Source organism: Lynx rufus, unplaced genomic scaffold (assembly GCF_022079265.1).
Source record: "Lynx rufus isolate CCGP_SWC_20201006 ecotype Redwood Valley unplaced genomic scaffold, mLynRuf1.p SCAF_4, whole genome shotgun sequence".
NCBI classification, from domain to species: Eukaryota; Metazoa; Chordata; class Mammalia; order Carnivora; family Felidae; genus Lynx; species Lynx rufus.
The window spans coordinates 150,546,699-150,564,371 of NW_025814856.1; the positions used below are offsets into that span (position 1 = coordinate 150,546,699).

General features: G+C 41.8%; 1 protein-coding gene across 1 annotated transcript in view; it reads left to right on the forward strand.

The window, feature by feature from the left end:
* LRGUK (leucine rich repeats and guanylate kinase domain containing) overlaps positions 1 to 17,673 on the forward strand; it is a 144,427-nt gene that overhangs the window by 64,925 nt on the left and 61,829 nt on the right. Inside the window, exons 12-16 of the mRNA XM_047095254.1 lie at positions 164 to 288; positions 4,495 to 4,638; positions 11,335 to 11,415; positions 13,287 to 13,373; positions 14,915 to 15,021. Coding sequence (XP_046951210.1) covers positions 164 to 288; positions 4,495 to 4,638; positions 11,335 to 11,415; positions 13,287 to 13,373; positions 14,915 to 15,021 — 544 coding nt within the window. The remainder of the gene's footprint in view (positions 1 to 163; positions 289 to 4,494; positions 4,639 to 11,334; positions 11,416 to 13,286; positions 13,374 to 14,914; positions 15,022 to 17,673) is intronic.

Here is a 17,673-nt window from a genome sequence, read left to right on the forward strand (position 1 = left end):
AAAAAAATATATTTCAAGATATGGTGTTCATCCTGTATAGAGCACACGTTACTGCTTTATTCATGCTGTTGTCAGATTTTTCTAATGATGGACTGACACTGATTATTCTTGTCTTCAAAATGTTTCTAATAACATTTTCCTTAAACGGAGTCACGGTGCATAGGCAACGAGATAGAGGAAATCAGCGGGCTGGAGATGTGCAGTGGCCTGATGCACCTGAGTCTGGCCAAGAACAAGATCACATCAATTAATGGCTTAGGCATGTTGCCCATCAAAATTCTTTGTCTGGTGAGTCTAAGCAAAAGTCGTTCTTAATGGAAGGTTCTAGTTAATGTTTCAGTTAAGTATATGAATGATACCTCGGGTTTTTCGAATGTATAAAGAGCTAATCACTTCAGGAAATGTTACTGTCTTCAGTGTTCCTTTCCATGCTGTGTGTGTGTGTTATGTGTGGTTGTGTATGTGTGTAGGGTCAATATTTCATGCTATGGTAAAATGATTTTCTAGTTTGGCATCCAAAGTCAGTTTTTTAAAGGATTCACATTTTACACTGACAAAGAAAGGAATACTTGGAACAACTTTTAAAAACACATTTTATAATGTCTCCGTGAAGAAATAACATTTAAGCACATTTAAGCATAATATTTATTGCTATTAATACTTGAGTGCTCTCAAATGAACCACAAGATGTTCTCTGGGCACTGAATTTTGGCAACCCTTTTGTACTAATATATGCTAGTTGGCCATTCTAGGAGACCAGAACTGGTGCTGAGAATAAAGGAACAGTTCCAGTCAGAACTTGGAAATTGTTAAGTGTTTTCCCATAGAGAGCATTCTTCTTAAGCTCTATGATGTGCTCTGTGACTATGAATGAAAATGCAGACAGTGTATTTAAAAATCAGAATTATAAGAGTTCCAAAGATACATATAGTGTTTTTGAAATCACACTATAGCTCACTAATTTGGGAGCTGATAACACAGTTTGTGGATTATTTAGGATTCTTCTTCCTTTCTTCCTCTCTCCTACTTCTTACCCTTGGATGGCTTTGCTATTTTTTATTATATCTTGCCTTTGGTGGGCAAGGGAGGATTTTAAGCCACGAGGCTGGTAGCTTATTAATTTCTTACATGAACTATCCCACAGGAGAGTGTTGAACTGCTGTTTGAAATGACATCTTGGGTTATCTGCGACATTTAAAATATACTATACCTGTCTTATTTAACCAGAGATAGCGGATGTTGGCTAGTGTTAATTTTCTTTCCCCGAGCTTGGAGCATGAAGTGCTTTTTCAAGAGCCTTCACTCCTTACAGCGAGGTAGGTGAAGGCCAAGGACTGGTTCTAGTACCAATGGACCAGAGGCATGGAGAGTTTTAATAATTTCCCTAAGATTTTATGTTTTATGTCCCCCTGAGGCATGTTAGCAAAGCATGAAAGAAAATGAATTTGAGGAGCTCCTGGGTGGCTTAGTCTGTTAAGCGTCTGACTTGGCTCAGGTCATGATCTCGCGGTTCGTGAGTTCGAGCCCCGTGTCGGGCTCTGTGCTGACACCTCAGAGCCTGGAGCCTGTTTCGGATTCTGTGTCTCCCTCTCTCTGCCCCTCCCCTGCTCATGCTCTGTCTGTCTCTGTCTCAAAAATAAATAAAAACATTAAAAAAAGATTAAAAAAAAAAGAACCTTAGCCTTTCTGTACATCTCTTTGTATCCGCATTCCCGTTAACTTTGAGTGGAGCTTGCCATGTGGAAAGAGATATGGGGGCGTGCTTAAGGGGAGGAGAGCTGAACCCATGATTAAGCAAAACAACACATAGCAATTTTATCGTAAGAGTTTGTTTCAACAAGTAAAGTAATCCACCTTGACAATTCCATCTCAAGCACTTTTTAGAAAAAAACATAAAAGACTTACTTTTTCTACAAATAAATTAAGGGGATTGTTCCCAATCCCTGCCGCCCCCATCACCCAAGATGAATCAGAAAATACAAATTATGCCCTCATTCATTTTCCTTAAAATTTTTGAGAATAGTAAGGGTTCTTTTTACAAATGTTAACAAAATATGTAAAATAAAACGATACACATTTGTTTCAACAGTTTGTTAATGCTTTTATCTTTTAATTTGTGGAATGAGAAAACTAGTTGCTTTACTACTACAAAAATTCATTTTACGTTTGTTTGTTTGTTTTTTTTTTTTTTTTAGAGAGAGAAAAAAGAACAACTTGCTATACAAACCAGTTGTTAATTCTCTACCATCAGCTTTTATACTAAATGTAAGGGGAAAATGTGGTTCACTTATGGGCTGTGCGATCAACCATTTCTTTTAGCAAGTAAGGGCGATGGATTCCACACTTTAAAATTCATTTTGTCTTAGTAAGAGCCGCTTATTTCTTCCTTTCCAAACCAGGGCGATGAGGAATATTTCTCATTTCGTCTTTTAAAGGAAATAGCTTCTCTCTAAAGGCCCCCTTTCCGCTGCTAATCACGATTTAAAAAAAAAAAAAAAGGCGAAAGGAACTGCGTGTGCTAAAACTGGATGTCCACTTTGAGGGGCGACGTATCTGTTTTCAGCATGGGAGAAAGGGTTTGACTAGACGACTTTAAACTCAGAAATTCTGTGATCCTGAATATTTCTCACTTCTGCTTTCCTTTGTGGCCGTAGGCTAGCTAATTAAACGTTTCTCTGCCTTACCCTGTGCCCATGCATTTACCACTTTGAAAGCCATCAGAGGTGCTGTGAAGAATTATTACAGTCTGTCTTCCACAGCTACAGCACTTCAAAGTTCTTCGGGAAGAAGTGTATTGTATATAAATTTTATATGTGGGCATATTTTAAATAGGATATTGAGGTCCTATTTCAATACATTAAATTAGTATGGATATTATGTTAACTTCAGTGCAATTTTTTCTTTTCCTTTTCTGTTACACTTTCTGGAACTTTTTTTGAACTCTGAACAGTAGGAAATTTTGCTTAACTTAGGCAAATGGGGGTATGAGTATTTTCCCCTTCTTATTATGGAATTTCTCAAACATATATGAAAAAGGGGAATAGTTTAATGAGCCCCCCGTGTATTATCACCCAGCTTTGTAGATTATCAACATTCTCTGAACATATTATAAAGAGCCACAGAATTAAACTAATGAATGCAAATCTTGCTCATTATTGAAGTAAAATGTTATGAAAGATAGGATGAAAATGAGCTCTTGCTATTAAATGTACCAGGAAACATATTGTAGATGGAAGAGAATGCTATAATTTAATTTTTCAGTTACGTAGTTGTTAAAAGTATTAAGAGTTTAAAGATGGGCATTATATGGTATTAATTGAAACCTCAAAATTGTCTTTATGATTCTCAAACTAAAAGTGTAATTTTACCGTGGCATGTTCTTTAAGGCTAGGGAACCCAAGGAATCGTATGTTGGAAAATGCTCACGAAAATGCAGACTACTGTTGCCACTGTAATGTGTTGTTATGGGGGCATGCGGGTTGGGAAAGAGGATCTTTGAATCTTGCTTTGTTTTACGCTCACTGTCTGGGAAGATGCCTGTGTGTGAATCATTGAAGAACTAGGTTTAGTTATCTATTACTGGATAACAAGCCACCCCCAGTGTAGTGGCCTGTAGAAATTTTATTAGCTAACAGTTCTACAAGCTGAGCTGGGTTCAGCAGGGTGCTTTTGCTGCTGCTGCTGCTGCTTGCCCCATTCAGCTGCCAGGTTGGCTGGGGGCTGGGCTCAGCGTGGATACTGGGATGGCTGGAATTTTCCTGTTTAGTCTTAGGGCCCCTCTCCGTGTGACGGCTTCTTCTCCACGTGACCTCTCCACACATTCTTTCCCAAACAGAGCGGGGTCCTTACATGTCAGTTTCCAAGACACAAGAGGAGATGTGGCCAGGCCTTCTTAATTCTTAAACTGGGCACTGGCACCCTTCTGCTGTATTCTTTTGGTTAAGGCAAGTCAGAGGTCCAGCCTAGACTCAAGGGGAGGGACACAGCACAAGAGCATGAGTAACTCAAGGCATGAATCGGACTACCACAGCCCTCGTGGTATGAAGTGATTATATTTAGAATGTTTCTGAAAACCAAGTATATGGGGGAATCGCGCTATTCAGGTGGTTTCACGTGATGGCGATGAAAGATTTGCACTGTATTTTGTTTCTCAAGCTAAACGTGGAGTTACGCTGTCATTAGGCTTTAGGCGAACAATGTTAAAAGCTTACACCACCTAGGTTTTTGCCTTTCGTACTGCTTTGAACATTCATCTTTCATTAACTTTAGTGAAAATGTTGCACTCTGAATCTTCCAGCTGAAAAACTGGGATTTCTTTCTGGGGTGTTTGCCTCTGTGTTCAGGGAAGTGTTTGGTAGAAATGGTGGAGGGCAAGGGAACAAGCACGGCTTGCTGACTTTAAGACATTTAGGCGGTATCGAGAATGAAAACTTGGCCTTGCACTTTTTCCTACTTGAAGCTTTTAAGGCACTGAATGTATTTTACCAATTTTAGAGCAATAACCAGATTGAGAAGATGACCGGCTTGGAGGAACTAAAAGCCTTGCAGGTCGTGGATCTGTCCCACAATCAGATCAGTAGCCTCCAGGGCTTAGAAAATCATGACTTCCTGGAAGTGATCAACCTCGAGGATAATAAGGTAATGTCACACTTGAACTGTCACGGTTTCAGTGTCTATGTGTCAGAGGACACATTAGGACCCGTTATTGGTTTCTCAAGGGGCTGTTACTTTAAATGCCGGCTTAGAAATGAAAAGATGCTCAACGTCACTGCTCATCAGGGAAATACACATCAAAACCACACTGAGATACCACCTCACGCCAGTCAGAGGGGCCAAAATGAACAAATCAGGAGACTATAGATGCTGGAGAGGATGTGGAGAAACGGGAACCCTCTTGCACTGTTGGTGGGAATGCAAATTGGTGCAGCCACTCTGGAAAACAGTGTGGAGGTTCCTCAAAAAATTAAAAATAGACCTACCCTATGACCCAGCAGTAGCACTGCTAGGAATTTACCCAAGGGATACAGGAGTGCTGATTCGTAGGGGCACTCGTACCCCAGTGTTTATAGCAGCACTTTCAACAATAGCCAGATTATGGAAAGAGCCTAAATGTCCATCAACTGATGGATGGATAAAGAAATTGTGGTTTATATACACAATGGAATACTACTTGGCATGAGAAAGAATGAAATATGGCCTTTTGTAGCAACGTGGATGGAACTGGAGAGTGTTACGCTAAGTGAAATAAGTCAGGCAGAGAAAGACAGATACCGTGTGTTTTCACTCTTAAGTGGATCCTGAGAAACTTAACAGAAGACCATGGGGGAGGGGAAGGGGAAAAAAAAAAAGAGAGGGAGGGAGCCAAGCCATAAGAGACTCTTAAAAACTGAGAATAAGCTGAGGGTTGATGGGGGCGGGAGGGAGGGGTAAGTGGGTGATGGGCATTGAGGAGGGCACCTGTTGGGATGAGCACTGGGTGTTGTATGGAAACCAATTTGACAATAAATTTCATATTAAAAAAAAAAAGTTATTCTATAAAGTCTCCTGGAGCAGTAGTTGCAGGACTGTTTTGTTTGTTTGTAATAAATACAATTCTTAATTTTTGAAAATCTGATGATTCCTAATTACATTGTTTTAAGGGTTTAAGCTGCAACCAAGTGGACATGACTTTCTGAAGCAGAGATGTTTGTGTAAAATTTTGTGTAGAAGGATGCCAGTGGGAATGTCTGAAATGTCAGAGCAGAGAGATTGGAGACGAGAGAGGAGCTGCAGGGGGCGCCTGGGTGGCTCAGTCGGTTGAGTGTCCCATTTCAGGCCAGCTCATGATCTCGCAGTTTGTGGGTTCCAGCCCCGCGTCAGGCTCTCTGCTGTTAGCGTGGAACCTGCTTTGGACCCTCCGGCTCCCTGCCCCTCCCCCGCTAGTGCTCTCTCTCTTTCAAAAATAAACAACAGCATCAACAAAAATTAAGGAGAAGAGCCTCAGGCTGGTGTTGCCCGGGCCTGTCATTTAAATTTTTTTTTTTTCAACGTTTATTTATTTCTGGGACAGAGAGAGACAGAGCATGAACGGGGGAGGGCCAGAGAGAGAGGGAGACACAGAATCGGAAACAGGCTCCAGGCTCCGAGCCATCAGCCCAGAGCCGGGCCTGTCATTTAAATAGAAGAGGCACAGGAAGTGAATTCCTATCTTCTATTGGTAACAATAGTGTATGTTCCTAATCTGTAGGAGTTGAGGATTGGACTTACTCAAATTTCCATATCTGGCTGAACACCCACTTTATTTCACAGGTTATGTAAATTGGCTTTCACTCTTAATTAATTACACTTTATTTTCAGTAAAGCATTTGTGCTTGTAATCCCGGTATATCTGACCACTTATGCAGTAAGGTCTATGAAACAATTTTATTCTTAACTGAGTACTTCATCATATGTTTTGGAAAGACTTCCTAAGGAAGTTGAATGTTTATTTCTTCTTGAAAATGCAAACTTTAGGGGCGCCTGGGTGGCGCAGTCGGTTAAGCGTCCGACTTCAGCCAGGTCACGATCTCGCGGTCCGTGAGTTCGAGCCCCGCGTCAGGCTCTGGGCTGACGGCTCGGAGCCTGGAGCCTGTTTCCGATTCTGTGTCTCCCTCTCTCTCTGCCCCTCCCCCGTTCATGCTCTGTCTCTCTCTGTCCCAAAAATAAATAAACGTTGAAAAAAAAAAAATTAAAAAAAAAAAAAAAAAAAAGAAAATGCAAACTTTGGCTGACCCTGGAAAGGACATTGTTCTTTCCTGGGGTGAGATGTGATGCTGTGGAGACGTTGCTGTCTTCAGGTGTGATAGTGCTTACCAGTTGTGTCTGATGAATTTGCATCACTTGTTACTTTAAACAGCAAGAAAAGGCCATCTTTAGGTCTGGGCAAAGGTGGATTTTTAATCACTGACAAAACTGTTCCTCCTTATTTTTACCTGATTTGTATATTAAACTGTTTGGTCAACTCCTAAAGTTAATTCCACTTTTGTTCACGATGCCGCATATCCTACGAAGTCAGCACAGTCTCTGTCTCGTACGGTTCTAGTATCTTTTCATGAACTTGCCGTGAAAATGGCTCTCCCGTACGTATGTCCAAGGAGTGTTACAAAGCTGGAATGCATTCATCGAATCCCAACTGAATGCATCTCAGACTTCGGGAAAAAGGAGTAATGGTTAATGGTAATAACAGTAATCCTGCAGTCATAAAATAATCTAGAGATACTTCTGGAGTACTTGTGCACAAGGCACTGTTCTAAGCACTTTTCGTATATAATCTCATGTAATCCTCATTATAACCCTATCGTTGTCACTATGTTACAGATGAACAAACTGGGGCACAAAGAAGTTAAGTAACATGCCCAACGTTCTATATCTAGCAAATAGCAGAGCCAGGATGCAAATATAGAATAGTTTGAGTCCAGACTCAGTGTTCTCAACCCTGACAGATAATACAGTAAATGAAATGCTAACGTCCCTTCCTTCAGAAAAGCACGTGGTGTAGTGCTCTAGAAGGGGGCTTTCTGATAGAAATATAATTCAAGCCATAAATGTGAGCCACACAAGCAATTTTAAATTTTCTAGTAGCCACACTAAAAAAGTAAGAAGAAACAGGTGAAAGTAATTTTAATAATTTATGTTATTTAGCCCAGTTTTTCCAAAATATCGTGTCAGCATGTAATCTACAAAAAAAAAAAAAAAATCATCGATGAGACGTTTTACAACCCCTTGCTTCATACTAAGTTTCTGACATCGGGTGTGTATACTATACTCACAGCCCAGTTCAGTTCGTCCCAGCCATCTTCCAAGTGTTAAGTAGCCGGGTGTGGCTAGTAACTTCCATATTGGAAAGTGCTGGTCTAGAACGACCTCGTGAATAAATATATTGTTCTCTTCTATTTCAAGAGACATTTCAAGTTACATTTGAAAAAGTTGAAGGAAAAAAGGGGGCATCATTTAGCGAGTAAAGGAGTTTATAATTTTCAAGTGTTAGAGAGCCTCCCATTAAAGAAAAAATGGCCATGTGTCCCAAAGCGGGAAACCCTTTGGCAACGAAGGAGTCCGTAACAATAACACAGTTCCCTGGCTGCCCACAGGCACGTTGGGGAGCAACCAACAGTGCTTCGAAATGTTCTGTGAGCCTTCCAAAGATTTCCTCAGAGATTTCTCCAGGACTACTGAGAATACCATGTCAGGGATGGAAAATGTATCATTTGACGGAAACATAACACAGCTGTTGCTTCTCATATGATTCATTTGATGTTGTACCTTAACACTTTCATCAGTATTATTTACTTGGTTTTAGCTGCTAACACATTGCTAAACCCTCACACGATCATTTCAACATCTCTTTTTCTTTGCCAGTGTTTATAATCAGCTGGTTACTTGGGGGACCCTTATCACTCTCGCTAGTCCTTGTTAGATTTGATGTCATTTCTACCATTTAAAACTTATCCCCAAAATGTCAACTCTATTGTAACCTCAGTCCTTTCTCCTAGAAGCAAGACATTGGTCTTGGAGTTACGTAGGGAATGCTGTTTTACTTCTCTGAGTCTTTGTGTCATTATTTCACAAGTCTATCTACCTATGAAAAACCTGAACAGGTGGCTTTAGGTCTGGATGCTTGGATTTGGAAAGCATAGCCTAGAAGGCTATGGCCAAATGGGAATTAATTAAACTGCTTTCCCTTGGAATTCAAAGTTGACAGGCTGTTAAGGGTGGGGAGTAACCAACAGGGCCGAGGAGAAGAGGGGCATCTGGAATCTGGGGATCAACCGTGCTGATATGACATTCTTAGCAGCAGATGGGTGATGTTCCTTTAACAATAGACTCTTTCTGGCAATGTTTCACTTTAAGTCGTTTGGAGTGCTGTACCCTACATCTTCTGTAATGGTCTATGATACACACAGCCTTGGGTCTTGGCATTTGAGAAGACATGAGGGTGCTTCTGCTCTGGGGTGAGGTCACTGAGAGAGGGAGGGCACATCAGGACCACCAGTGTCGGTTGCACGTTGCTAATTCAGCATGTGTGGGAACAGACTGCTGCATACTTGCCGTCCTGTGCCCTTAACAACCTCTTCCTAGGACCAGGGGGGAAGCTGGATCCCTATCCTTTGACTCTCAAAAGGCCAGGTGATCCCTGGTCTGACAGTTCAGTTACAATATAATTTTATGTAGTCTGTGATCATGGTGTTCATGTTGTTGGCAACCTTTCAAGATCTTTGCATGTCAGTCACCGTAGATGTCACCACCATCTCAAGTGGGTGCACAGCGTTCCCATTATGGGACTGTACTGTGACTCATTTAATTGCATAATGATAGTGTTTTTAGGAATTTAGAAAATTTTGAACTTTTACTAAAAAAATGTTAGACTGAACGTTCTTGTATCTAATTTTTGCCTGTCTGCTGATCTTCACTGTAAACCTCTTGAGGTGGGATAGCTGGTTCATGGCTTATGCACGTGAAACATATCAGCTTGCCTTTTTAAGAAGAACATGTCAATTTCCACTCCCATCAGCAGTGCGTGTTAAGTGCACGTGTTAGTGAGACACGTTCACTGCAGGAAAACATCTCCACCTAACATTTGTGTCGAGGTCCAGGCATAAGAGCCGTGTGCTACAGGAAAATCAATCCAACTGTTCAACAGTTCTGACCGAGCAGGGTGAACCAGTTGTGTTTTTCCACCTTCCTGAATATCACAATATTTAGAAAATGATCCTTTTGTCTTGTAGATGATCCAGATGCCAATCTAATGGATCTAGTCATTGTATTGACAGAGTTGTGTCCAATAGCATAACACTACTGTCAGCAGATTAGTGTGTGCGGCTTCTGTATGGTAACTCGGATTTTACCTTTCATATTATGTCTTTCAAAATGGCATCCTTTGAACATGGTGCCTATGTTTTTTCCCCCGACTTAGCTTTGGGAGTAGTTTTTTTGTTTTTTTTTAAATGTTTTTATTTATTTTTGAGACATAGACAGAGCATGAACGGGGGAGGGGCAGAGAGAGAGGGAGACACAGAATCGGAAGCAGGCTCCAGGCTCTGAGCCGTCAGCCCAGAGCCCGACGCGGGGCTCGAACTCACAGGCCGTGAGATCATGACCTGAGCCGAAGTCGGACGCTTAACCGACTGAGCCACCCAGGCGCCCCGCTTTGGGAGTAGTTTAATTTTAGCATTTTGTGTTTGGAGAGCTCAGGAATTATTGGTGACTGCCTTTGGAGTGCTTTCACGTACACGCAGAAATGGCTCGGGGAGAAATAGAAATGAAAATGTGGTTATTAATTTTTTAAGTAATTTTTAAAGTTTAATGTTTACATTTGAAATAAAATTGTAATTATGCTAATTACAGGAAATTTAAGTAAAACTCTTTGTCTTTAGTGGGAAATTCAGGAATTCTGCAATCTGTGCTCTACTTTGGTCAAATTAAGGGATTGTCAAGCAATCTTTTTCCCCCCCCTCACTTAAATTTTTTTTTTAATCTTTATTTTTTATTTTTGAGAGAGAGAGAGAGAGAGAGAGAGAGAGGGAGAGAGAGAGAACAAGCAGGGGAGGAACAGAGAGAGAGGGAGACACAGAATCCGAAGCAGGCTCCAGGCTCCGAACTGTTAGCACAGAGCCTGACGTAGGGCTGGAACTCAAGAACTACGAGTTCTTGACCTGAGCCAAAGTCGGACGCTCAACCGACTGAGCCATCCAAGTACCCCTTTCCTCTCACTTTTTAAAGTGGTGAAACGTAACCCACACAGAAAAGAGTATAAAACCTAAGGGTGCAGTTTAAACAAAAAATTTTAAGGTCCACACCCATGTCGAGAAATGTGTCTTACGGTTTTCTGTTTATATCTTTCCTTAAAATAACTCTCTCTTATTGGAAAAATAATGGTGCTGGCTACATGTGCACATTCAGTAAGAAGGCTTCACCAGTCACAAACGGCCGGTCTAGCAGAGGCAGCCCTAGGGAGGGAGGGCTGGGGAGGAGTAGGGGTGAGGAGAACCAGGGAGCCCTTGCATGCATTTTTGGTACTGTTCCTCTGATTTTGCGTACTCAGTGATTTCTGCCTTAGAATAAATAATGGCTGGGATGAGGAACAGCACACTATTCTTTAGCCAGAGAGGAAAAAAGAAAATGTGGCCCTGTGCGTTCACATTTAGTGAAAGGGCCTGCAGGAATTTTCTCGTTCTGCATTAGGAAATTGGATCAGCAACAGAGCAGTTTCTAAAGTAAGTTGAATTTAGAGGATCCATACTAGCTCTCTTACACTGTTTTATATTATTGGTTGTACACTTAGTCTCTTGATAATATTTTGTTTCTTTGATTACACAGATTGCTGAGCTGGGTGAGATAGATTACATTGAAAATCTACCTCTCCTTCGAGTTGTCAACTTTCTAAGAAATCCAGTTCAGGTAAGATATTTATATGGGGGTGGGGTGGGGTGGGGTGAGGACCTTCTTGGAATTCTTCAAGAAGTACTTTTGAGGGGCGCCTGGGTGGCGCAGTCGGTTAAGCGTCCGACTTCAGCCAGGTCACGATCTCGCGGTCCGTGAGTTCGAGCCCCGCGTCGGGCTCTGGGCTGATGGCTCAGAGCCTGGAGCCTGTTTCCGATTCTGTGTCTCCCTCTCTTTCTGCCCCTCCCCTGTTCATGCTCTGTCTCTCTCTGTCCCGAAAATAAATAAACGTTGAAAAAAAAAAATTAAAATGTTAAAAAAAAAAAAAAGAAAAGAAAAGAAGTACTTTTGATAAGGAACCTCTGGAACGTGAATAGACTGCATTTACCTTCATTCTCTGTCGCTCAGGAAACAGGAGGGTTTGGCAAAGTAGCACCGGCCGGCAGCGACAGGGGAGCGTGGAGTTAGTTCCCTGCTTGCTGTGGTCACATGTGACTCATTCGGGCTGGTGATAAAAGGTTACAGGACAGAGCTACTAAGATTGGAGCAATGCCCTTTTACACGATAGAGTGCACGATGCTGGAGGCATAGACAGGCTCCGGGTCCTGCTTTGTAACAGGGGCGAGAAAGTCTAAGATCAGATGCCTAAAGTAATTTGTCTGTATGTAGTCGTGAAGTTGGCGGTGCCCTGAAATGATTATAGGAAGAAATGCTATATTTCCTAGGGATTCTTCCCCTCTGGTATTCAAAGTTCCACTGCTATTTTCCAAGCCCCTCTCTTTCATCAGTGGATCCTCCCTCCTGGCTCTCCTGTCCCTCCCTCTTTGTCCATTTGTCCTTCATTCCACTTGGCTGCCTCTACCCTTTACTGAGCTTTCCAGAGACTGTTGAATTTGTATGTATCTCCTGAGTACCTTCCCGTTTGTGTGTATCATGCTGAACGTGTCTAGACGGGCAAAAAATAAAAATAAAACAAAAGCAAAAATGAAAATGAAAAATAAGATTAAAAAGTAAATCCACTCCTTGGTATGGGAATAGTGGCGGGCAACCTAAAAGCATCTCTGGTTAAGAAACAAGCAGGACTTCCAGAGTGGCCATCAAGCCCCAGTTTCAGAGGCACGGGGAGTATTTGTTTGTGTGCATAAATCAACACCACAAACCCTTTCACACACATTAACTCACTTATATACACAGCCCTCCCACTCCCAGCTCACACATTGAAGGACAGAAAAGATACCTTTGTAGATTCATTTCATGTGCATTCTTATCTATGAAATGCGTGACCCACAAATATCTTTCGCTTCAAAGATGTAGCTTCTTGATACGAAACTTTGTTTTAAAAGCCAGGTAATCCTGACACGGCAGATGGTTGGGAGTAATAAGGAATTTGTTCTATAAATACTATTATTTATGATGGCCAAACAAAATCATAACAAATGATATAAATTAATTCAAAATAATACTAAGTAAATGACAAAGTGATCATAAGTAACGTTCATCATTTGCAATAACGAAACTCCCTGGAGTTAGACGATAGGGTTTGAATCTCAGGCCGTGAAATCTGAGATGAAACGCTTCACCACTCTGAGGCTTAGTTAGTTTGTTTCTGGCTAGAAATGGAGGTGATCATACCTGTCCTGCTTATGTCCCAGGGAGATTGATGAGATGGCACGTTTGAAGAGCTTTGTAAGCTATAAGGCACGGTCTGCATTTAATAAGGGGACTGGTAAGCGTGAAGCTATAGACACCTTGAGGGATACGTACGTGTGTGTGTGTGTGTGTGGAGGGTGGGGTAGCAGCCCAAAGACCTACTCGGGAGAGCAGTGTGCTGGTGCTAACTCATGTGGTAAAGGAAGGCGACTGAATATTCCTCTTGATATTTTCAATAGGAAAAGTCTGAATATTGGTTGTTCGTGATTTTTATGCTCCTACAATTAACAGAATTAGATCAGAAGAAAATTAAAGTGGAAGAAAAGGTATGTAATCATGTCATTCCTTGTGTTTATGAGGCTCTGCTACCCACTGCAGGATCAATGTCGGCGGTAAATGGCACACGTAACGATACGTGAATTGACTGTTGATTTAGGGAGTGGTTCCTCACTCTCTTGTTTCACCCCCTGCAAAGCTGTGAGCATCAGAGCAGCTGTGGCCAGGGCCCTGCCATTGCAGTGAATAGGTTGGTGGTGGGGACAGATGCCATGGCCCGCGTGTGCGCGTGGCTGCATGATGGCCGTCTCTTAATTTGGATAACTGTCGTCTTTGGAGAGTGTGTGATTCTGTGTTGCTCTCAACAGTCATTTAATGATGAAATTTATTCTATACTGCTGCATATAATCAAAAGGTACTCAAATGAGTCACTGTCCTGATATTTTAAACCCTTAATTCTGCCCTTTAAAATCATGATCCCCCTGGACACGCAGTTCCAGAGTAACCAGACCTTAAATGCTATGCACCTGCCTCCCCGCCACCGTGCCTGGGGTGGTACTTTGTCATGCTTTAGTGACTGGTGACAGCTGAAATCTGCACTAATGAGGGATTTCTTACACTAAATGCAAATCTGAGATGAGAATGAAAATACGTATAAATATGTAGAGGACCAGATATTCCATTTCATAAGTGCCTTTCTGAAATCGCGGTTAAAAATAGTTAGGGAAGCTAGTGTATCATTATTCTCAAACTCAGAGGCACTTACTAGATTTTCCCTTTAACATCTTGCAGAGGGAATGCAGTTGGAAAGTATGCATTAAGTAGAGGTGTGGTACATGAGGCTAATGTATTTTGAGGGTGACAAGGACCAGAGCATAGAGATGTGTACGTTATAAGGGGGAAAGACCCCTATCTTTGAACAGAGGACGCTTTCTGAAAGAAGAGGAGATCTGGGTAGAATTTGAGATCTTTGAGGTAGTTCTTGATGAGATGGCATGAGAAAAACATCCCTGCAGTATCCACGACCTGGAATCTAGAACTATGTATTTCATTCCTGCAACTCGCACTAAAAGTGTAATCTCAGGCTTTAGAGATTTTGTTTTCGTTTTCTCCCCTCCCAAACCAGGAAGCATAAAGAAGTAGGGAACTCAAAGACTCCGGCTCCTTATTTTATTTTATTTTTAAATGTTTATTTATTAATTTTTTGTATTTTGAGAGAGAGAGAGAAAGAATGAACAAGTGAGGGAAGGGCAGAGAGGGTAAAGAGAAAATCCCAAGCAGGCTGTCAGAGCAGAGCCTGACGCGGGACTTGAACCCACAAACCACGAGACCATGCCCTGAACTGAAACCAAGTGCTGGACACTCAACCGACTGAGCCAGCCAGGTGCCTCTGGTTTCATATTTTAAAATAATTGTCATTATTTAGATTTTAGGAAAGTTAGAGTAGACGTGAAGACTGAGCACAAAGGTCCGTGAGCATGAGTTATTTTCCATACCTGGTTGCATGTCTAGAATGTTTTGTTAAAATCTGAGACTTGTCTTCTTTTTAGAAATGCATGTTTTTCCTCTTGCATTTCTAATTCTGGAAAAGGTTGCGGCAGTGAATAGGTACAACCCTCCCCCAGAAGTGGTCGCAGCCCAGGATCACCTGACCCATGTCCTCAACAGCGTGATGCAGCCACAGAGGATCTTTGACAGGTATTCGTTTGGGGTCCCCAGGGTAGAACTCAGGGCGGAAAGCTCAGGACAACGTCCTCATCTGCCTTAGCCCTCCGTTCTGTGACTCACCCCTTCCTCATCTCCGAGAGAAGGGTCTTTATTTGGCTGACTCAGTTAGAGTGATGGTCATGATATGCTTGAGTACGGGGTTCTCTCATCAGTGTTGTCCCAAGTGTGCGGAAGAGTGCATTCATCTTCCCTTTCTCAGCCCCTTGAATGGCGGCTGGCCTAGGACAGAGGACAGTGAAACAAGATGTTTCAAAATGTGTCCCCTTTGCTGCCATCGGACAGAACCACAGACCTATGTGTCATCAAAAGAGAATCGTGATGATTTCTATCCACTGTGAATTTTTCCTTAGCTATGAGTGAATGAATGCTAGATACGCCTGTCAGAGAACATCCGTGAATGCAGATTATTGGAGGGTCCATCGAAGGAAGCCTGCTAGCTGAGGGGAAACCTGCGATAGACTTAATACTGACTCCAGGTACTTGTGAGTCACCCAGCTTGCTAGAGCACATGAGCAGATCTCTCACCTCTGAGTTCAAAGACAGATTTGCCACAGTTTCTCTGCTTCTTTTTAAACAATCTGTTGGAGCAGCTGGCCATTTATGCTACAAGTACACTGTAGAAATTCTGTCAATACCCGAAGGCATTTAAAAAATACTCGTAAGAATCTCTTCGTTATACATGGCTTCTCTTCTTTATGTGGTATTTGCTTCTGTACTTCACATGGTTGGTTTCCCACAGAGAGCACGATGTTTTATTTTGCATCCAGGACATGAGTTTTTACATGTAATTTAATAATATAGACATTGACAGTTTTATATATTTATGGTAGCCCTCTAGGTGAAATGATTTATCATTTATTTGCATACATCTGGAAAGGCACGTTTGATTTAAAAGAAGGGCATTTATGTCTTCATTGTATTTCTTTCCTAGTTTATGAGATTGCTAGTTGTTTCATGCTTTCGGGTACATTTATATAAAAATATGTATCAAAGAAATTTACACCACTGTCTGAAAAACACATATTTCTTCATCATTTCTGGCTTTCGAATAGACAAGAGCAAATGGCCAAGCAGCCCCAGATGCTCCAGAATGGAGCAGAGTTCACTGTGACAAACTCATGGAGACAGGGGCAGGCCTACCGTTGCCCTTCCCAGGCTGGGCCAGTAGGGAACCCTAACTCTTGACCTTAGGACTTTTACACTGCATTATTGGGGAGCCACTGTCCCTTCCCCTGGCATGACTGGGGTGAGGATGCAACATTAAAGTTACCTGGCAGAATCTTGACTCTAGCCTTGTAGTCGCTGATAGCTTTCTTGCTCTCTGCTACGACAAAGTTCTCCAGGCTCGTGTTGTACAAGCCCTGTCCAAACTCTGCAATCAACCACTTCTCCCAGAAGCCCTGGTTTGTTTTAGTGAGAAAAGGTACTTCTCAGTCACAATCTGGGTGGCTAGAGATAATCACTGCTACTGAGTTGCCCGTTGTTAGGCTTTTTAGCGGACAGATCTAGGAAGGTGTTCCTTCTTTCCTTCCTTCCTTCCTTCCTTCCTTCCTTCCTTCCTTCCTTCCTTCCTTCCTTCCACCCATCTATGCATCTGCCTATTGGTGTATTCTGTCTATCCTGTTTATCTATTTATATGTCTCTACATCTATTCAATCTGCTTATATCTAGTCTATATCGAACTAGATCTATCTGTATCTATTTACAGATAGATGACAAATATCTCTTGAATTCCTACTGATACAATCCAATTTCAAGATGATTGTTGATTGAGCTTTTTTTCAAAAAATTTTTAAATGTTTTATTTATTTTTGAAAGGGAGAGAGACAGAGCGTGAGCAAGGGAGGAGCACAGAGAGAGGGAGACACAGAATTTGAAAGCAGGCTTCGGGCTCCTCACTGTCAACACAGAGCCCAACGTGGGGCTCAAACTCACGAACCACAAGATCATAACCTGAGCCAAAAGACGCTTCACCAACTGAGCCACCCTGGCGCCCCTGATTGAACTTTTACTTATCCTCTCTCCTATCACATCTGTATCATCCTTTCCTCCCAAGCCAGAGACACAATAGGAAGATGGATTGAGAATATCCCGTAATTACTTTTTGAAAATCCCCTATTGCAGCACAGCAGTATCAGTGTTAATACTACCACCAATGCGATTACTGAAAACATTGAAATCATACTTCGCTTCACCTATACTCTTCCCATCACCCCCCTATTTTTTTTGTGGTAAAGTATATATAACAAAATTTGCCATTTTAGCTATTTTAGAGTTACAGTTGAGCGGCATGAATTATATTCACACTATTGTGCAACCATTACCTCTGCCTATTTCCAGAACTTTTTCATCTCCCCAGACAGAAGCTATAACCACTAAGCAGTAGCTGCCCGCTGCCTGCTACCCCCAGTCCCCGGAGACTTCATATCTATTTTCTAGCCTTATGAATTTGCCTACTGTATATATTTTATGTAAGTGTCAATCACCTGCTTTAAAAATAGTGTACCGTATTTATATTGTCAGAACGTATATCCATCACACCCCATACTTCCTCCTTTGCTGTCATTTGGTCTCAGGTGTATGGATAACCGCATGTATATTGCTCACTGCCAGTCGTTATTT